This window comes from Jaculus jaculus, chromosome 1 (assembly GCF_020740685.1).
Source record: "Jaculus jaculus isolate mJacJac1 chromosome 1, mJacJac1.mat.Y.cur, whole genome shotgun sequence".
Taxonomy (NCBI): domain Eukaryota; kingdom Metazoa; phylum Chordata; class Mammalia; order Rodentia; family Dipodidae; genus Jaculus; species Jaculus jaculus.
In genome coordinates this window covers 560553-582500 of record NC_059102.1, presented here as the reverse complement: position 1 = coordinate 582500, position 21948 = coordinate 560553, and the positions used below count along the sequence as shown (strand labels likewise).

At 48.7% G+C, this 21948-nt stretch overlaps 1 protein-coding gene across 3 annotated transcripts in view; it reads left to right on the top strand.

The window, feature by feature from the left end:
* Positions 1-3961: 3961 nt before the first annotated feature.
* Kndc1 (kinase non-catalytic C-lobe domain containing 1) overlaps positions 3962-21948 on the top strand; it is a 47673-nt gene continuing 29686 nt past the window's right edge. For 2 of the 3 annotated variants that reach the window (XM_045144866.1, XM_004669652.2), the window contains exons 1-9: positions 3962-4247; positions 11569-11767; positions 12451-12509; positions 15456-15602; positions 15933-16050; positions 17390-18123; positions 19625-19739; positions 20350-20421; positions 20506-20567. In XM_045144866.1, coding sequence (XP_045000801.1) covers positions 4146-4247; positions 11569-11767; positions 12451-12509; positions 15456-15602; positions 15933-16050; positions 17390-18123; positions 19625-19739; positions 20350-20421; positions 20506-20567 — 1608 coding nt within the window. In that variant the 5' untranslated portion in view covers positions 3962-4145. The remainder of the gene's footprint in view (positions 4248-11568; positions 11768-12450; positions 12510-15455; positions 15603-15932; positions 16051-17389; positions 18124-19624; positions 19740-20349; positions 20422-20505; positions 20568-21948) is intronic. The other variant, XM_045144920.1, reaches the window with a different exon arrangement.

Below are 21948 nucleotides of genomic sequence, written 5' to 3'. Positions count from 1 at the left end.
GTAGACATACAACACACTTGATTAGAAAACTAGGAGACATGAGGGTTAAAGACAGTTTCCATTAATGGTGCCTGAACATCCCTATGGAAGAAACTATGAAATGTAGTACATGCATCAAGATAACCCATCAATTCATAAGCGTAGACCTGATCAAATCAGGCACACTTGTGCAATGTGAAACAAGAACAAAAGATGGTCCCTGAATCCTTGTTCCTATGCCCTCAAACCACCCAGTACACTCAACAGTAGAAAGAGAGTATAAACTGAGATATGTTCGTGTCATTGAATTCAATTCAGCAAACAGCAAATGAATTACCACTGCCCTGACATGGCTGAATCTAAAAACATAATGTGAGAACGGACACACACACTACACTGTATAATCCCATTACATTAAAAAAAAAAAAAAAAAGCTGGAGAGATGGCTTAGGGGTTAAGGCACTTGCCTATGAAGCCTAAGGACCCAGGTTCAATTCCCCATTACCTATGTAAACCAGATGCACATGGTGATGGCACATATATCTGGAGTTCATTTGCAGTGGCTAGAGGACCTGGTGCACTCATTCTCTTTCTCACTCTCTTTCTCTCTCCCACATTCTCTCTCAAATAAATTAAAAAAAAAAAACAATATAGGCGAAATTAAACTATACTATGCACACAAAGGAAAACAAAAAGCAGAATACAGATCATGAGTGATTATATGAGCATGTAGGGGTGTAGTCTCCTGGTGAACAACCATGCTTCCCCCTTAGCAATGTCTCACAACATGACCACATGGGAAGCCTGGGCTTAGATCTCCCAGATATAAAAAGCCACAGTGGGCTTTTAGGAGTATTCCCATTCTGGAATGTTTTGATGGGGCAGCTAAGCTGCCCTTCCATGACATCATTTCCATCCCCAAGTCTCACAAAGATGTATCACCTCCCCCAGAGAAGGCAAAAGAAACATGGGCCAAGGACTTGGGTGAAGCCAGCATATAGCCTTGATGGGTCATGTGCTGGGAATGCAAACCATGTTCATGCCCAGGTCTCAGTCTGGGACTCAATTGCACATTTGCTTGCTTGAGAAAAAGAGCAGGAGGAAGAGAAAGAGGAGGAGGTAGATTACATTCTGCCTTCTGGTGGATCAAAGGTGCCTTCCTGAGAGAAGGGACAGCAGCAGGCTGGGTGCTAGGAGCTGGTGTTCAGACAGCAGAGTTCTGACAGGCAGCAAGGCAACAGTGAGGGTTCCCAAGACAGTGACTACAGAACTAGCTTTAGCCCCAGGAGAAAGCAGAGACTCCACCTGCTCTCCAGCTGCCTCCAGGATGTGCTACAGAGAAGGCCCTATAGGCCAGGGGCCCAAGTGTGCCAGAGACAAAGTGTACAAGACAAGCCACAACCCACAAAGGAACAGAGTGCAGGCTGTGCCCAAAATCCAGTCAGCAGTCCACTCTCCTAAAATGAGACTATGGTCAGTGGAAACAAACGTTTTCCTTTAATATTTAGTAAAACTTACACATGGAGCCAGGTGTGGTGGCCCACACCTTTAATCCCAGCACTCAGGAGGCAGAGGGAGGAGGATTGCCATGAGTTTGAAGCCACCCTGAGACTATATAGTGAATTCCAGGTCGGCCTGGACTAGAGTGAGACTCTACCATGAAAAACCAAGAAAAAAAAAAAACTTAACAAATGGGGTTTTAAAAGTACTATGATGGGTCAAACGTCACAGTAGGACCAAATCTGGACAAAACTGGATACCTATAATGAGCCTAAGGAAGAGATGCTGAATTTTTTACTACAGAAGAATGTGTTTATGGATTTTTGACTGACTAGTAGACATCAATGCCACTTTAGAATTTAGCTTCTTGGATCCATTTACAAGAGTGACTAATAGTTTCATTTCAGAATATCAATAATTATACCATAGCAGAAATTACATTGTTTGCAACTATTTACATTTTTTATTAAAAAATAGATGTCAGCTTCAAAATGTACAAGTAATTTGACAGCTTGTTAAAATCTTATTGGATAAACAAAAACCAAGGCTTTCAAACCTTGGTTCTACATGCCTGTATGCACAGCTGGTCAAGCTAAGTGAAAACCACATGTCCTGAGATAAAAAGCAAGCCCTTGTGTGGAAGGGAGAGGAACTCAGAAGGACAACGCAAATCCTGACAGTACTGAATGTGACAAGAGGCTGGTGACCAATGTGGAACAAGACCAGAGGAAAAAGTGCTTGGCCCTGTGTGATGAAAGGGTGGGGTCATGAGGTAGGCCTCAGGAAGGGAGCACAGCTCAAGCCAGGAACAGCAGTGGGTGGGAATATCTGTGCAACAAGGAGGGTCTTACAGAAGTGGGCAGAGAAAGAAGAGATGTGTAGAAAGTATGAAAATGGAAGAAGTCAGCCATCAGAAACCAGACTGTACAAGTTCCATAATTGGGCCAAGGGCTTGATAATCCAGCCATCACTTCTCCAGAGCTCTGATTTCACCTGGGAAGCCTCAGGAAGAAGGTGCACCAGTCTGACATGTGCTGGGCACACAGTGGGACAAGTAGAGGCAGAGATAGGAAGCCAGTCTTGTGGTTTGTTCGTGGAATAGAAACTCAGAAATCTAAGTATCATCTGTGTTGCTCATCAGCTCTGAGGTGATATGCCCATTCCCAGTCTACTCTCATCTCCAGCATCACACCCTCACCCAATGAACCTTAAAGGTAGAATGTGTGAGGTACCAGGAACTGGAAATAATATCACATACTTCCCTTGGAATAAAGTTTGCTGTAAATGCAGGCCCCAGATGCAGATGCTCAGTGAGGCTAACAAAATGTGCAGCTGTTGGAGACCAAAAGACCACAACCCTTTTAGAAGAATGTCTGACAGCTAAGACAGAGAGAAGAGTGTCCCTAGTCCAAGCACTCTAGGAGCTCCTCCTTGCCCCTCAGTACCTTTTCACACACAGGTCCTGTGCAGGAGCCACAGAGCTTCCCAACCCAGAAACAGGAGCTCACAAGGCCTTGGCTGGGTGTGTGTGGGTGCTGGGAAGCATCCCTGAGTCCAAATAGGCAGCCTCACTAAAGCATTAGGCCACCTTAAGATCAGGGATGGAACAAGTGAGGCTGCCTATTTGGACTCAGGGATGCTTCCCAGCACCCACACACACCCAGCCAAGGCCTTGTGAGCTCCTGTTTCTCCAAGGTTCTGAGTGGCCCTTATGCCTGCCAAGTGGAGCCACAGTGACCTGCCTAAAGGGTAGAATGTTGAGAATTAGTTTCTGTCCGTCCTGTACTTTGGATTTTGCATAACTGTCACAGGCTATCCTTTACTCAAGAAGCATGTGATAAAGTGCCTACTGTGTGCCTGGGTAGGTTCTAGGACTAGGATCAGTCACATGCAGGACCAAGCTTTTTGTCACATGCAGTTCTGCTTTTTAAGGCTGTGTGGACCCAGATAGGGCCGTCAGAAAGCCATCCACCTTCTTGTAGAAAGGGGCCTTGTGCCTGCCTTTTGTCAAATTCAGGATGGCCATCTAGTCCTTTGCTGTACTGGGGAGAAGGGGGGGACACCTGGTTTTCTGCCTGCCACAGGCCCCAACATGGGGAAAAGCTCTTGGAGCTGAGGAACCTGCACCAGGCACCCTGCAGCAGCCACTGGGGAGGACTGTGGCAGCCCCGCCCCTGGGCAAGGGAAGGGACCCGGCTCAACCCTAGGTCATAGGTGCTGTCGAGGTGGGCTCGGCCCCCACCACCTTCGGTGTGCACACACCAGGGCGGCCAGTAGTAGCTCCGCCCCGAACGGTTACCGGCCGAACAAGCAGGCGCCCGGTGCACTCCGGAGGTCGACCTCGCCGAGGCCACCGGTAGAGCCCACAGGCCGCCCCTAGCCCGTCGGTGACCAAGCTTTCGGGGCGCCACCCCTGGCCCCGCCCCAGGCGTCCCCCGCGCCGCCGCTCGGAGACACTGCGGCAGGCGGCGGGCGCGTTGCCATGGCGGCCCGGCGTGCATAGCCCGCGGTGCTCAGCACAGCCAGGCAGACACAGGGGTAGCGACCCGCCCGGGAGAGAGGACCCCGCCGGGAAGGGATCCGACAGGAACGAGAGCCGACCAGCGACGGGGCACAGACCAAGGCTGGAGCCCCAGCTCGCCGCGCAGGCCCCGCTGCGCGCCAAGATGCAGACTATGGACACAGCCACCCGGGGTTTCTATGAGGAGGACAGCAAGGACTTGGACTTCTATGACTTTGAGCCGCTCCCCACCTTGCCAGAGGATGAGGTGAGCCTGACCCAGAATATCCACCTGCTCTAGAGGATGGATGGCGGAGGCAGAGCAAGGAGAGCTTAGCTCTCCAGCTGCAGAGACCCTGGCCCAGCAGGTGGCCATTGCAAGGGATTCCTGTCCTCCGACTCTCTCAGGATGATTGATACCCTATATACAGCAGTCAGGCTGTCATTGCAAAAGTTGGCTGCTGAGTGGGGTGGGCTCTTGACTGTAACCCTTGGGCAGATGAGTGGAGGTTCTAGTGGGCAGGGACAATGGGGGTGACTGTTGACCTCAATGGGCCAGGTTCTGGAGCAGAAGCGGTTGAGGGTGCATGATGAAACCCCTTTCCCAGGGCTCAGAATGCTTTCTGCTCTAGGGAAGCCCCTCCCCAAATGGCTCAGCTCCTTGAGCATCTGGTACAGAACTGGCTGTGCCCCACAGAGCCCCTGATAGGTGGGGAGACTCCCCCACACACCTTTAGGCTGTGGGCTGGGGTCGTACACAAACTCCATGTTGTGGAGGAAAGTGCCCCCCACAAGTGTCCCCAGAGGCTCCTGTTCCCCCCAAAAAAGTATAGGGTCTTTGGGGAGATCCTTCTTCCAATCTAACCTCCAGAGCCTCTGTGGAGTAATCCAGCATTCTTTATTCCCCTGGGGACACTGGTGCTGGAGAACCTACCAGCCTTTAGGGATCAGCCTGGCTAGGTAATGTGTGAACGTTGCCCAGAACCCTCCTGAAACAGAAGCCTAGCAGCTGTAATCGTCAGTCTTGATCCCTCTGCTCTTCCCCCTTCCTTGAAGGACTGGGATCTGAAGGGGCAAGGAGTCCATTGCTTTTGCTGGGGCCTGGGGGCAGTGCAGGGGTAGATTCTGCCCCCACCCTGAGGTGGCCTGGATTTGGTGCAATTGAAGGCTGCAGAAAGGAGAGGCCAGGGAATAAATAGACCTCCCTGGCTTTGATGAAAAGAGGTTCCCTCAACATACAGTCTTCAGAAGCTCTCAGAGGGTAGGACACATATCAGGGTGTCTATGGCAAGCCTTAATTTCTGACCACCATGGAAAGCAGATCTGAGAACCTCTGCACAAAGCCACCAAGCTTTGAGGGCCTGTGTCTGGCATATTGGGCAGTGACTGGCACCACACAAACACTGCTTAGACCACAGGCTAAAGCCAAGCCTCACACCCAGAGTGTAGTCTGTAAGTCTACCATGTCCTGAGGCCTTCTGCATTAGGAACATCCCCTAGCACCCTCAGTTTTAATGTGCACAGTGCATGGGGTGTATGTCTTATGACCATGATGAGGCCTCTGGGTAAACTGCAATGACTCAATTTCAGTGGTGTCCAGTAGGAAATCCAGGTCGGCCCCTCATCTGGGAAAGGGTGCTGCCTTTGTTCTTACAAATAGGAGGAGAATGGCGATATAGCTCAGTGGTAGAGGGCTTGTCTAGCATGTATAAGGTCCTAAATTTGAGCCTAAATACAAGAAAACAAAACAGAAAAAAAAAATATTGTCAGAAACAGGAGAGAGGGTCCCCATGGCCTAACCTTGAGCCATCAGGTCCCTGTGCTTAAGAACACACTCTGGGGGCTGGAAAGATGGCTTAGAGGTTAAGGTACTTGCCTACAAAGCCTAAGGACCCAGGTTCAGTTCCCTAGGACCCATGTAAGCCAGATGCACAAGGTGGTGCATGATCTGGAGTTCATTTGTAGTGGCGAGAGGCCCTGATGGTCCCATTCTCTCTCTCTCTCTCTCTCTCTCTCTCTCTCTCTCTCTCTCTCTCTCTCTCTGTCTCTCTCCTTCTTTCTCTCAAATTAGTTAAGTAAGTATTCTATACAGGCTTAAAAACGCACACACACACTAAGGGTCCTGACTATGCTGCCTGTACATAGTCAGCTCAGTACGTGTTGAAGGATTTTCAATCCATATACATCACAATCACTTGACTATACCTGTTGCAGCTTTCTATAACCGGTTGTGTCTTATAGCAATCTGAGGACGATGGAGAAGAGCTATTACCCCATCCTGATGCACAATGCTAGAAAAGCCCCCAGGATCAGGATCAGGATCAGCATGCCCACACTATGGAAGCTTTCAGGCAGGAGAGAAGGGGTCAGACCTAGAAGGTACACAGAGACCACATAGGATGTCAGAATTCACTCCATTGTGGCCAAGAAATAGGACCTTATATAGCACCCTAAACAGCCCCTGGACTCTCTTTAACTCTCTCTACTAAGAAAATAAAATACAAATGGCTGGGAGCATGTTGAAAGCTATTTGAGTCCATGATCATTTGAAGAGTGCTAAACATGGCCCACTGTAGGCTTTTCTATCACTGCTAGAAAACCCAGACATGAGACAGTAGTGTGTACAGGCAGATACAGTGGGGCCCCACAGTACTCCCTCACTACTGTGGGAGTGGGGACAGCCTGTCTTGACATTCTCTACTGACACAGAGACTAGCACACGCATGCCAGGAATTTCTGGGATGGCCCTGGAGATACATGGCATATGGGCAGATTGTGGGTGTATAACACCAACCAGAAATCCAGACCTCACCATGAGTATACCAGAATAGCCCAGCTAGGTCCTAGAGGCTGCAGCTATGCTGGATCCCTGGTCATCTATAGACAGAACATTTGGACCAACACAGACAAAGACCCTGAGTACACACTGGAGATGCTCTGGTGGCCCTCCCTGGATTTATAGGAACTTCAGTCTTTTTGGATACAGGAAGTGTGATCTGATGCCAAACAACAAGACAGGATCTGGACAGAACTGCAACTTCTGGGGAGGTAGATGTATGCCAGGCAACTGAAGTTAAAGACTGATCCAGAAGTAGGAGGATTGCTGTGAGTTCGAGGCCACTCTGAGACTCCATAGTAAATTCCAGGTCAGCCTGGGCTAGAGTGAGACCCTACCTCGAAAAAAGAAAAAAAAAAAAAAAAAAAAAGACTGGTCCATGCTATTTAAGAGGCAGGTGATGCCACTGGCCTTCAGAGATGCAGATTTGGCAATGGAGATGGAGATATTGAGTGCTATCAGGGCATTTCCACCCCTAAGGGCTAAGAATTTTCTTACCCTTCCAAAGGCCATAAAGTGTCTCCCAGAATGTCCTGGAACAGGTGCAGGACTCTATTTAGGGACTAAAGATTATGGGATCCACTGCTGAGGCATCCTGTGAAAAAGGAGATTTTCTCATTGTGCCCTGGGGCCATATGACTTAGACCCAAAGGGTTTTAAGCAGGAGGTAGCACTGAAACCTAAGGAGAGCCACAAGTGGGTAGGATGGGCACAACCCAGGGAGGCTGTAGGGAGAGAATACCATGCATAGCTCCTGTATTCTGCCAGAATCTAGCTGCTAAGAAGCTAAGATTGCCAACAAATGGTACCTTCAGCATTTTGAACCGTTATGATATTTCACAGCTGAAAAGTTAATTGGTTACAAATGTTTTGAAATGTACACAGTGACCCCTCGGACTCCTGTAACCCAGCTCCAAGTCTGTCAAGTGGGTAAGCACTTCAATGCACACAAGCCCCTATAGTAACTACATAAGAACCTGCCCACTGGGGCCCAGGAGTCAGCTGAAATGCTTTCCCCTGGAGCACAGCCCTCCCCAGGGTCTCATGGTTCCCACTTAGGATGACGTTAGGCTTGCACTCACACATTGCAAGCAGAATTCCAATCTTCCTAGCCCTATAGGAAACATGAATGGGTGATACCCATCCTTGGCCCACTCCACAGCCTCTCAAGCAGCACCCTACTGGGGACATTGAGGAGTAGGCTATGCTGTGAAGGACCCTTTGACTCACCAAGAACCTGAGCCTATACCTGGAAGATGGAACCACCGAGATTGGCTGAATGGAAGTAAGGTTGTACTGAGGCCTTGTAGCAAGCAGCTCAAGATACCAGGATCTGTATGAGGCCCTCCTCTGCAGGAGCTGGATTTATTTCTCACAGGATTCATAGCAGGTCACCTCCCTCTGAAATGTCTCCCAGAAATCAAAGTTCAGGCTTGGGATTCCCTCAGCCAGGGGAGCAGGGTCTGGGGTTCTGTATGAGCTGTTTCCTCCTTGGAGACAGTAGGTATTGAAGGGCTGATAACATTATCCCTGAAAGAGGCCTTGGCCATGGACAGCAGTGACTTAGAGCCCATGGGATTCACCCCACGGTTACGCAGCAAACACTAGCTTCTACTCTCCCACGTTACACACTCTGACCACAAAGTAGCACTGAGGAAGCCTGTCTCTAGCTACCTTTAGACCTGGCCAGTGTCCTGCTCAGCGACATCTTCCCCTGGACCCAAGCAGTGAGTCGTGCTGATGGCTGCAGGACAGCCCTCCTGCCGGCCTGGCAGGGCTGCTTTCTCCTGGCAGTACGTCCCACCAGGCTGTGTGCAGGCAGGCCTGCTGGCCAACGTGAGCATCAGCAGCAGAGTGCCTGTAGGCCCTGCCGTGGGTTTGGAACCGGCTCAGATTCACACTGTAGGCTGGCTTAATTTCTCCTACATAGTGCAGCCCCATGGAATCTATAGAGTTAGACATTGCCTTGTTTAGTGGGCTCACATGTACATGTGTGCAACATGCATGTTACACTGTGTACGTGCACTGCACAGGTACATTCCTGAGTGTAGGCAGGGGTGCATGTTGTATAATGTGTGTTAGCCAGCTCCCATTTAAGTCTGAGGAGCCCTGGGCACTATAGAAGGGCCATAGGTTTGAGCCCTGGTCAGAAAGACTTCTTGCCAGGGAGCTTATGCCACATAATGAGCTTGAGGCCTGAGGAAGTAACCTCACCAAGCCTCACCATGGAGTCCAGGAGTAAAATGGCCTATGGATGTGCAGGGTCTCATGGAGGGCAGACCTAGTTCCCCACACAGAACCCCAAGGCTCAGCTCAGCAGCCTGCTAGAACCCTGCTCCTCAACTTCCCTTTTTCAGTTGGTTGATTAGTTGGCTGTCTGAAGCACTTTGTCCCCCTCACCTGTGGCCATGCTGCTTATAATGCCATAATCAGTGGAGACACTTTCCAGGACCTGCCACTTCCCTGCATTTGAAGATCAGTCCATGTCCTGGGGCCACCTCTATGGCTGGAGAAGTAGAACTCTGCCTCTTCTTCATCCACCACTTACCCTACTCCCACCCCTACAAGAGGTATCTGCATCCTTTGCTGCCCCTAGCCTGACATCCCATGCTCCATAGGTGAGTGGTATACAAATACATAAGAGAGAGGACAGGGCCTTAACAGTGGCCAGAAGAAGGCCTTTCAGTCCAGGGTGTCTGATGAGAGTGATTCTAAGTATGTAAAAATACGTGTGGGCAACTGTGGGCTATGCTTGTAAGTGTGGGTGGGTATGGCAGTATGCATTAGTGTATGATCATGTTTGTAATAAGTGTGAGGGTATGGAGGTATGTATGTATGTATGTATGTATGTTAGAATGAAGTATATGTGGTAATGCTGTGTGTGAATGTAGTTTGTATAGAATTGGGTGAATGGATGTGAGAAGGTATATGGATGACAATGTGGACATGAGTGTATGTTTGCACAAATGTGCGTAGGTGGAAATATTCATGAATATGGTGCATGCTTGTGTATGAGAATTCCCTCATTGCATAGGCATGTGAAAACGTGCATGCTTTTTGGGAGCATATGCATGAGTGATAACTTTTCATCACTATGACAAAACTTAAGCAAAACAGTTTATTTTATATTTTTATTTGAGAGACAGGCAGATATAAAGAGAGAGAATGGGTACACCAGGGTCTTCAGCCACTGCAAATGAACTCCAGACATATGAAACACCTTGTACATCTGGCATTACATGGGTGCTGGGGAATTGAATACGAGTGCTTAAATTTTGCAGGCAAGTGCCTTAACTGCCGAGCCATCTCTCCAGCTCCTAAGCAAAACAATTTTTAACAAGGAAGAATTTATTTTGATTCACAGTTTCAGAAGTCCATGGTCTTTTGGCTCCATTGCTTCTGGGATGTTGTAAGAAAGAACATCACGGCATTGCTGCTCACCTTATGACAGCTAGGAAGCTGAAATAGAGACAGGAAGAGGTCAGGGACAAGATACCCTTCAAAGGCCCCATCTTCTAAAACTTGTACCTCCAAAAATAGTGCCCTAGCTAGGGAGTGAGCCTTTAACATATAAACCCCAAAGGGACATTTCACATTCAAACCAGAATATTGTGTTTGTGCCTTTGCATCTTAGCCTATGTTTACATGTGTGAAAGTACTTATATTGGCATATGTCATACTTTCATGCACATGTGTAAACAAATATACTAGCTTGTGTGTGCATGTGTTTGATAGGCCCATGCACACACATGCAAGAGTGTGTGTGTGTGCATGTATGGAACCTGGGTAGTGACCATCACGACTATAGCTAAACTCTTGCAAGGTTGGGTAGCCCAGCATGAGGAAGATCTGGGTAGTCAGCTTTGCACAGGCACTGGAACTATATATGTTGCAGTCCAGTTCACATTGCTGGTAGAAATCACCCAACCAAGAGCAGCTTCTGGGAAAAAGAGATTTATTTTGGCTTACAGGATCGAGGGGAAGCTCCATGATGGCAGGGGAAAATGATGGCATGAGAAGAGGGTGGACATCACCCCCTGGCCAATACAAGGTGGACCACAGCAACAGGAGGGTGTGCCAAACACTGGCATGGGGAAACTGGCTATGAAGCCCATAAGCCCGCCCCCAACAATACACTCCCTCCAGGAAGCATTAATTCCCAAATCTCCATCAGCTGGGAACCTAGCATTCCAAACACCTAAATTTATGGGGGACACCTGAATCAAACCAGCATAATATCCTTTATTGGAATAGCCTTCAACTAGTATCTGGGCAGCTGCATAAATGTGTCATACCTGTGCAGTTCTGTTATAGAATCATGCTATGTCAGCCCTGGAAGCCTTCTGCCAGGCATGGACCTTCTCCATAGTTCTTATAGCTGGCTTATGTGTTCACAGCCTCCACACACTGTCTAAGCTGTTACCCTGTAGGGCCTGAGGTGTCCCTAAGCAGGTAATCACCTGTGCACAAGTGGGAAGTCCACTTAACCCCCTGGAAGAAAGGTACCACTCCTGAACTATGTGAGTGACACTTGCTCCATCCAGGCAGCACACTGGTGACTTCATGGCTGTGGCATCTAGGGAACATCAAGGTGACTCTGTCTAAAAAGGATCTGGCCTAAAACCCTTTTCTGACACATAAAATGAAATACCACTGCAAGTTATTGTTTGCCATGGTATTATTCTTAGCATCAAATGTTGGGTCCTGCCCAGGGCTGCCCTCTGTGAGCTCATACCAAGGCTTGTCTTGGCAGGAAAACGTGTCCCTGGCTGACATCCTCTCCCTGCGTGACAGTGGTCTCAGTGAGCCAGAGGCCTGGGCCGTGTGCCTGGAGTGTAGCTTGTCTATGAGGAGCATCGCCCACTCGGCCATCTTCCAGACCCTATGTATCACACCTGACACCCTGGCCTTCAACACCAGTGGGAACGTGTGCTTCATGGAACAGCTCAGTGGTGAGGCTAAAGGGCCGGGGGATAGGGGTGGACAGCAGGGAAGAAGGCTCCAGTCAGTACAGCTGTGAGCACCAGACAGGTGATAAACACAGGAGAACCCCCAGGGCCTGCATTTCCTTTGAACCCTTATGAACTCATCAGTCCAAAGCACTACAGAGAGAAGGCAAGCTGCACAATGAGCTCTAGTGCCCACCACGAGCCCCATCACCCCAGGACTGCTATACACTTCCTCAGAGGGTCAGTGAGGGCCTCAATGAGCCGTGATGTGCCTGCCATGGCCCTATTCTTGCCTCCTCCCTAGAGGAGGCCTGGATCCCTGCCTTGTGTGAGCTGGTCCTCCTGGCCTACAGGAAGTAGACAAAGGGGACTTGACGGGGCAACTCCCTGTGCCAGGTAGGCCAACTACTTCCTGGCACTGGCCCACCAGAGAATTCCTTACTTTCCAGAGTTAGGGATTCAGTGTTCCTTCCTCAAGAACTCGATTCCTTTTCTTCTTCCCATGCTTATGGTTAAGCATCTGGTGTTTCATCCTGATTACTGTTGCCTCATATGCTTAAAACCATCCTCAGGAAGGGACAGCAGCTCCAGGGGCTCAGTCTTCTCTCTCAGTCTGACTTCTGATTGGCAGGGTCCTCTCTTCACAGATGGGCAAGATAAGAACACCTTCTTCTCTCTTCCCCTAGATGATCCTGAGGGTGCCTTTGTCCCCCCAGAGTTTGACCTGACAGGAAACACTTTTGAGGTAAGTCTTGGCAGATGGGTGACTTTCTGCGCCCCTCCCACATCATTGTATCTTTGGAATTTCCTTTGTGCTGCCCCAGTTCTGTGGCTTCAGTGCTTTGGGCCATCCCCAGTGGAGGCTGCCTTTGGAGTCTCCACCTTTGTTCTTGGTGGCCACTTAAGGGCTGCTGGGTATTGGGATCAATGATCTTGGACATGTCATTACTGCCATTTCATTCAGTTTGTAATGTTACATCAATGACATCTGACATTTCACTGTTACTTGTAAGAGAAGGAGGCAGAAGAAGCTAATGGCAGTTACAAAATGCCTCTGACCTCTCCAATAACAACTTGAGAGACACTGTTTGTGGGTGTCCTCTGAAGAAAAAGACTTCTCTGTTTTTGCTTGAGATGGGATCTGGCTAAAACCTCAGCCTCCCAAACACAAGGGCTGTAGGTATGTACCACCTCACCCATCATGTTTCTTTACTATAATACAATCAGAGTGACTAGTCCTTCTTCCATTGTTGTGGTGTTCAGAGTCCTTAACAGACATCCTGATCTTCACTGATATTCTCCAAGCATTTCCAAGTTTAACTAAGTGCAGTGCACATCTTTAATCCCAGCACTTAAGAGACAGGCGGACCTGGAATTCACTATATAGTCTCAGGCTGAACCTGTACTCACAGCAATCCTCCTACCTCTGTCTCTTGAGTGCTGGGATGAATGGTGTACACCACCACGTCTGGCAAAATTTTATTCTTAATATTAAAATGACATGAAACTAGTTCTCCTACTAAATAATAAATTAATAAACTAAATAATTGACAGACAAAAAAGTTACATGTTTTCACAGCATACAGGACTGTACACTGTGAAAACATGTAACGCATGGATGCATACATTCTTCAAAACCAAGTCAAGTCAATTTACATGGAAGTCAGGTTTTGTTTTTATCCAGTGTAAGGTGGGAATGGACTTCATCGTTTTATGCCAGTGGTTATTTTACAGCTCTATTTATTAGCTAGCATGTGCACCAACCATATGCCAGGATCTGGGCAAATGTAGTCAGTTTCCATATGTTCATGCTGTTCTATTCCATGATCACTTATCCATCCCTGAACAGACCATGCTCTTTTACCTTGCTACTTCCTGGAAAGCCCTGAGGCCTGGTAGGGATAATGCCTGCAGAAGCACTCTGATTTGCTAGCCTCAGTCCTTGATTCCATGTAAAATTCATTTATCAAGAACCATCAAAGCTGTGGCACTATAACATAATGGTCTTCATAATGGATCAGGTTTTTTTTCCCCATAACGTCAATTCATGTCATTATATGTTCTTCAGCTTTACAGACACCTAATATCTCTTTGTTGTGTACCCTGCCTTTCTTTTCCTTTCCTTTCCTTTCTTCTTTTCTTTATTCCTTTGAGATAGGATCTCTAGTCCAGAATGGCTTCAAACTCCCTATGTAGCAGAGATGATCTTGAACTTTTGTTTTGTTTTGTTTTGTTTTCAAAATAGGATCTCACTCTAGCCCAGGCTGACCTACAACTCACTCTGCGGTTCCAGGCTGGCTTCAAACTCACAGAGATCCTTCTACCTCTTCCTCCTGAGTGATAGGATAAAAGCTGTATGCCATCATGCCTGGCTGACCTTGAACTTTTAATCCTCTTGCCTCTACCTCCCAAGTGCCGGCATACATTACATCACAGGCAATAAACCACCATATGCACTATATGCAGTGCTGGGAAATGAACCCAAAACCCCATACATGCTAGGCAAGCTGTGTGCCAACTGAGCTACATCTCCAGCCCATTGTAATCCTTTTTAACATCTCCTAAGAGCAGGTTATGACTGTTACTATATGGGTTTTGAATATCTTTTATTAGATTTATTCTCAGAAATTGGTTAGATTCTGAATCTATCTTAAGTCAACAGTCATCTTTTAAAAATATTTTTATTTATTTATTTGTGAGCAGAGGAAAGAGAGTATGAGGCTCTTTAGGGCTTCTTGACACTACACATGAACTCTAGACATGTGTGCCATTTTTGTGTATCTGGCTTTATATGGATACTAAGGAATTGAACCCAGGCTGGCAGATTATTTTTATGTTCTTGTGTTTTCTGTGGCTGAATTCTGTCAGGACTGGCACTGGCTATCTCCTTCTGCCCAGGATTATGTTTGAGATCTATCATGGATGTTTGGCCACTGAAGATCATTCATTTCCAACAATCAGCTCTTATTTCTGATTACACCACAACTCTTCATCTTTCTTGGCTTCCTGATTCAGTCATGCTGTGGCTGAAAGGTTTTGTCTCAGCACACTGCTGTCTGAAATTTGTAGTTTCCTTTGTTTTGAGACTCCTGTTGTTGTTGTTGTTGTTGCTGTTGTTGTTTGAGGTGTGGGGGGGGGGAGAAAGAAAGAGAGAAAAGAAAAGAAAAGAAAAGAAAAGAAAAGAAAAGAAAAGAAAAGAAAAGAAAAGAAAAGAAAAGAAAAGAAAAGAAAAGAAAAGGAGGGAAGGCAGAGCTCCTGTACAGTAGGAGGAGTTTCCAGAAATGGAAAAGCCCACCTAAACACCCAGACTGGAGTCTTTTGTAGGTTCTAAATGGGGACTGAAGTAATTTGCCATGATACCAGGTTTCTACTTAGTAGATCAGGTTTAATTCTTCTAGGAATTTTAATCCTCCAAGAAAGGGGTACACCTTCCTAGACAGGGACTCTGGTTAAGTTTAAGAAGAAACAGATCTGGGAAACTCCTTTAGACAGCAAGAGATAAAGAGAAGCCAGATTCTTCTCTGACCTCTAGCAAAGTGGAGACTTCAAGGACAGGTTGAAAGACATTCTTCACTTTTACTTTCAGGAGAGCTTGTTACCCCTAAACTGCCCTAGGTATGCCTGACCCTAGCTGTGATTACCAGGGAACAGCCACATGCAGGTCAGGCACTAACACTCCTTGGTGCTGCAGGCACACACCTACTCGCTGGGGGCCACATTGAAGGCTGCTCTGGAGTATGTAGTGGAGCCCGAACAGGAGCCCAAGCTTAGCCCAGACCTGGAGGCACTACTAGGCCAAATGCAGGCGGAGGACCCCAGAGACCGGCCTGACCTGGAGGTAGGTCTTTGCCTGGCCCTATGCTACACATACTGCAACCTCACTGGGGTCCCTCAACTAGAATTTGGGGGCACTGAATTGCATTATGTTGAAACAGGGACTTGGTTTTTCTCGTAAATTTTTGTAATGAAAGGTTTTAGCTTAGTTATCAATGGCAAGACAGAATTCCAGGATGCCTTATTTTTTATACCAGATGATGCATGAGAGAGCGGGTGGCTGGATCTGGGAATGGATCAGTGGGTGTCACCCCAGAGCTGTGCAGGTAGACGGGTCTCAAGAATGGAGGTATGCTGGCAAACACACACCTGAGAAGCACACTTCCATCTGCAGAGCATCATAGCACTGTGCCAGGAGAAGATGCAGCCCACATCCTCACACTGCCTGTGCCGCAGTCTTTCAGCCATTGGGAGGAGGGTGCTCTCCATTGAGTCCTTCGGAACATTCCAGGGTAAGCACTGGCATCCACACATATGTATGTGTTTTCATGCTCATACATACATAGATAGATATATACATGTATGCATATATACACATTCACATATGAGCACAAAGGCATGCAATATGCACAGATAAACACGTGTACACAGCTACTCACAGAAGTGCACATAATATGCACACACAGATAGATGCATCTTCACACATGTTCAAATTAATGTATTCATACACCCTCTACTCACCATGCTTACAGTCACATGTTCAAATCCAATACATATGTATTCCACATATATAGTCACACTCATGTGTTCACACTTTCACACATAAATTCACAAATGCTTGTTAATACTACACACTCCTGTATAAGCATGTATACTCATCAACAAAGCCACACTCAAGTGTACTCAAGGTATTCACACATGTGCAGTCTAGGCACACACTGGTATTGGAACTCACACTTGATAACCCCAGCCTAATAGTGAGAGGTGGGGGCCAAGATCTAGCCCAGCAGTGACTCTAGCCAGTGTTGCCCTTCCCTGAGTCTTCTAAGCTTCCATTCGGTGAATACACTTTACTGTTCACTCTCACTGGCCCATGCCATGAAGAGCTATTAGGCAGCTCATGGCTCCACATGAAAAGCTGCTTTATGGCTCACACAGGACTCTGGCATAGTCTTAGGACTATGCTGGGCTCCACAGCCACCAAGAGCCTCAAAATGGCTGGAGGATTCTCTCTGTCAAGTAAGTATTAGTGTCTGTGATGCTGCAGCTCCAGTGACCTCCAGCGTCATCCCAGTAACAGCAGAGGATAAATTCTGAGTGCAGAGCCACTGTCATTGGTGGGGCCCAGTGGAAACAAGCAGCAGAGTTACCAAAAAGACCAAGTATTTAGAGCCATTGTGGTGTGTGTGTAAAACTGCATGACACAGTGCATATGGGAGACCATGTACCACAACTTGTGTGCATGCAGTGCCTGTACAAGACTTCAATGCCCTCCATTTCTCCCTTCAGAAAGGGATTTATGTAATCAAAACAGAAAAGTGAGCAGCTTTGGGATGTGGTACTTAGACTGACCTTTGGGAAACTCAGTATAGAGAGGCAGTGAAGGTACCATATCAAAAATCTTAATTGGCCAAGTTATATGATTGCAGAGCCAAGAGGCATCAAGGGCCTGCATTGAGGGGAGGGGTGGGATCTGGGAATGCAGGACAAGGCATCTGCTTTTAGAGGCCTGGGGAGAGAGGGTGTGGTGGGGAGGGAGTGCAGGGTCAGCAGTGGCCGTCAAGGCACCACCCCATCACATGTTCCTGATCAGTGCCCCCCCACAGTAACCATGTCCTGCCTTGTACCCAGACCTCAGTGAAATCACCTGGCGAGGGAGAACTGCTCCAAGAAGTGGGCACAAGAAGCTGCCTGGAGACCTCAATGCTGGCCTAGAGATCCTGCATGCCCCGGAGGGCTTGCCCCAGCCTCCTGCCTCTGGAGACCCAGAGCAGGAGGCCAGCCAGGGCCCCAGATCTGCAACCCCCAAGCCACTGCTGTCGGTCCCCATGAGAAATGGGGAGAGCCCCAGGCAGGAGGGGCTGGCCAGCCTTGTCCTGGATGCCAGATGCCCCCTGGGTGAGCTGGACAGAGATGTCTTCAAGCGAAGTCGGCTGAGGAAAGCTCAGACTTTTCCCAGGCTGCTGCCCGATGGCCCTGAGGCCAGTGCCCTCTGTCTGTCACTGACCAGCTCAAGAAACCAACTGACCATATCTGAATTTCTCCCCCCAGACCCCAAGAAGGTCTTTCTGGAGGGAAAAAATGGTCTTTTTGGCTTCAAGACACAGTCCAAAAACAGACTGTGGCTGGAACAGGAGCCTAAACTTCAGCTAGAAGGGGCACCAGGCACAGGCCGTAGTCTGCACAGGGGTCCAGGAGCTTTGGGACAGTTGGAGAGTCCATCCCCTGGCCAGGGGTCTGTGGAGGACAAGCCCCTGCCCTGCCCTACAGACCCTGGAAATGCAGACTGTGACACCAAGACAACTGGGGGTGAAGAGAGGATTCCTGAAGGAACCAGGAGGCTGGGAAGTGCAGCCACAGAGCAGGTGTGTGCAAGAGGGAAAGGTGGAAGGAGTAGAACACTGTGTCCTGTCTTGCCTCTCCTTAGCCTTGAGGTTCAGCTAACGGCAGAGTGTGGTCAATCCCACACTCTTATTCAATAATTTTTGTTCCTCAGCTCTCCTGTTCCTAAAGAACACCATGAAGGCAGCTTTAGGCTAAGCTGTCTCCCTGGCCTTGACTCCCAGGCCACAGCTCCTCCCTGTGTCCTGTGTCCAGATATGGTGCACATTCACCTCTGGACGCCTTACAAAGTAGCATCTTCCTCAAACCCCCACCCAAGTTATACAATCATGACTGACAGTTCATTTTCTACACCTAGAGCGGCAAGCAGCTTTCTGAGGGTTACTTCAGGAGCCTGGTTCTGAACTCGGAGCGTTTCCTGTTCTGCTCTTCTTAAAAGTTATGAACCAGCCAGGCATGGGGGTGCACCCCTTTAATCCCAGCACTCAGAAGGCAGAGGTAGAAGGATCACAGTGAGTTCGAGGCCACCCTGAGACTACATAGTGAATTCTAGGTCAGCCTGGACTAGAGTGAAACTCTGCCTTGAAAAAAAAAAAAGTTATAAAGCAAATCTCATGGTCAGTTTTGGTGCGTGAAGGACAGCAGGCGAACAGTGTCTGTGCCTGAGCATCATCCTCAGTGATGATGGGATTTTGTGCAAGTGCTTTTTTTGGTCCTTTAATCAGATCAAGGATGCCTGTGCTCAGCTCATCTGAGTAGGAACTGGCCAAATGTATTAGTAATTGTCTGGCAGGCTAGTTTTTAAAGAAGAAAGTTTTACTAAGCTCATGTCCTAGAGGTTCCAAATCTTCTTGCCAGCAGAGTCCTTCCTCCTACTTTCTCTCTCTGATAGGGTCTCATGTAGCCCAGGAGGTCTTAAGGTCGTTATGTAGTCAAGCATGACCTTGAGCTCTTACTTTGCCTGCATCTACTTCCCAAGCGCCAAGATCACAGGTGTGATCACCATGCCTGGCTCCTGAAAGTGTAAATTTTTTGTTATGTGTTTTAACACACACACACACAGAACCTTTGAAGTGAAAACACTTCTTTTTTGAGGCTGAGTAGCATTCAATTCTATGGATGAATCCCATTGTTTATCCATTCATCCACCCATCCATGGACGCTTGAACTACTTTCCCTTTTTGTTTCTTGTGAATGGTAACCATAAATGTGGGTTAACCATCTGCTCCAGTCTGCTTCTGGTTCTTATGGGTACCCAGAAGTGAAATTGCTGGATGTAAGGGTAATTCTCTTTGAGGTAGTCATCTTTTCCCATGGCACCAGCACCACTGTAATGGATAAGGGCTCCAGTTTCTCCACACCTGCACCCACACTCGTTTTGACTAGGGGTAATTTCCTGGTCCCTTCTATAGGATATGCTGTTGGAGGGGGCGGTTGATAGCTTATTCACCTGCTAGCCCCCCATGAAAGTATTCTCCTGGCATCAGACAGACAGAAGCATTCTCACATATTCTTCCCCCACAGAGCTTATGCCTGCAGGACCTCCTGTCCAAGCTGGGCCGGCCCTTCAGGGAGTCTGAGCTGTGGGCCCTGTGCTTTGCCTGTCTCAGCGCTCTCCAGACACACACTGAGCACCCAGGTGATGATGGGTCACGCTGCCCTGCCCAAACCCTGGACCCAAGGGCATCACCAAGGGGGTGAAGGGCCAACATGAGCCAGGGACACTGGCCCTGCACCTGTTATTAAGAGGTGGCCACACCCAATCTCAACCTGGGTGGCATTGTTCCCAGGGAGACAAAGCTTGGCTTGGCTTGGGAAGTGGAAGAGGGACTCAGATGTTGCACTTGGTTTGTGCACAACACCAACCCCCCTCAAACTCCCAAACTCATCTTTGCTGGACAACAGGACAGATGGAAAACTCATCTGTGGTCTCATGCCATGGATAGTGATGGGGATGGGTCTGAAAGGGCCAGGTGGGTCATGAGAAATGCTGCCCTCTGCTCCAGGAACAATCTGCTGCTAAGCTGCCCCTTGAGGATTTGAGGCCAACCTGAAACAGTGTGCATAATAGCATGGGCCACATCCCCCTTCAGATTTATTCCAAGCTTAATAAGGGTGCTGTCACAGCAAGATTGCTGGGGGCAGATGAGGCCTCTGTGTGTCCTGGAGTCCCCTGGGTGACAGTAAGGGTGTGACAGAGCCGCCTGGACTAAGGCATGCAGTCACAGCCCTGACCTGCTTCGTTGCAGCCTGCCTATACCTGGACAATGTGCTGGTGGCCAAGGACGGAACTGTACTCTTCGACAACCCCCCTGCCCACGGTGTGTATGAGTTACCCTCCGGCAGTGGCCGAGCGTAGCCTGCCAGAGCAGGAAGGAAAACCAAGCCTCTGGTTTCTCTCCTAGATTCCTGCAACTCGCTCTTCCTGGCTCCGGAGGTGGCTGAGAAGAAACCCGTGACCGAGAAGGTAATCTGTGTTCCCTTATCCACCGGGGCCAGGGGACGGCTGCGACTACACCTCTACCTAGTCTTGAGGGCCGGATCCTGCCACTAGTAGCGGTTAATGGGTTTTATAAACTTTAAATGCAACTTACTTCCTCCCAGAACCTGAGGGTGGCTCCACCAGAGACTGGGAGATGCGCTCCTGGCCTCGCCTCCTCTGGGACAGGACCGGTGAAGGGAAGGATAGGGAGGATAGGGCCCCCCCCGCAGCGGACAGAGGGCGGTGGGGGGGGGCAGAGGCGGGGTGCGCGGAAGTGTGGGGCAGGGAAGGGCTGGCTAGTCGCGGGCCACAGGCGGAGTCCTGCAGCCAGAGAAGCCACAATTGGGAAAACACTTGCGGGCGGGGAGCCACACTCAAGCCAGGCTCTCTAGCCAGAGTTCAGGGAGGAGCAAAGTGACTTCAGAAGTTAGTTGCCTGTCCCCAAGAGCACCACAATGCACACGGGCCGCACTGGCTCGCAGAGTCTCAGCAAAGAGGTGCTCGGGCTCAGGGAGACTCGTGTGGCTAGGTGGTACCAGAGCAAGCCTGGAGGGACTGACCATTTCAGACCCAGAATCTAACATTCATGCGAACATCCAGATGTCAGCTGAAAATCGTTCTACCAGAGCCAGGAAGATCTCAGACAGTGGGAGGAAAAGACGGTGGCAACCCTGAGATGACGAAAATGTTAGAAACAGGTGGGACCTGGTGGTGCACACCTTTAATCCCAGCATTTTGGAGGCAGAGGTAGGAGGGTCGCTGTGAGTTGGTTGGGGACACCCTGAAACTGCATAGTGAATTCCAGGTCAGTCTGGGCTAGAGCAAGACCCTACCTCAAAAAACCAAAAGAAAAGAAAAAAAAAAAAAAAGAAACAACAGAAAAACATTTTGTTTGTTTTTCGAGGTAGGGTCTATGTGGTTTCAGGCTGGCCTAGAACTCACAGTGATCCTTCTACCTCTACCTCAGAGTGGTGGAATTAATGTCTGAATATTAAACAACAAAAAGAAAGGAAGGAAGGAAGGAAGGAAGGAAGGAAGGAAGGAAGGAAGGAAGGAAGGAAGGAGGAAGGAAGGGGAAGGGAAGGGAAGGGAAGGGAAGGGAAGGGAAGGGAAGGGAAGGGAAGGGAAGGGAAGGGAAGGGAAGGGAAGGGAAGGGAAGGGAAGGGAAGGGAAGGGAAGGGAAGGGAAGGGAAGGGAAGGGGAGGGAGGGAGGGAGGAAGGAAGGAAGAGACGAGAAAAGGAAAGACAACACTAAGCTGGGGAAATGGTTCAGTGGATAAACTGCATGGCACACAAGCGCACAAAGTTTGAGTCCCTAGGCCCCTTGTCAAAGGTGGCCTTATAAGAGGTGGACACAGGAGAATTT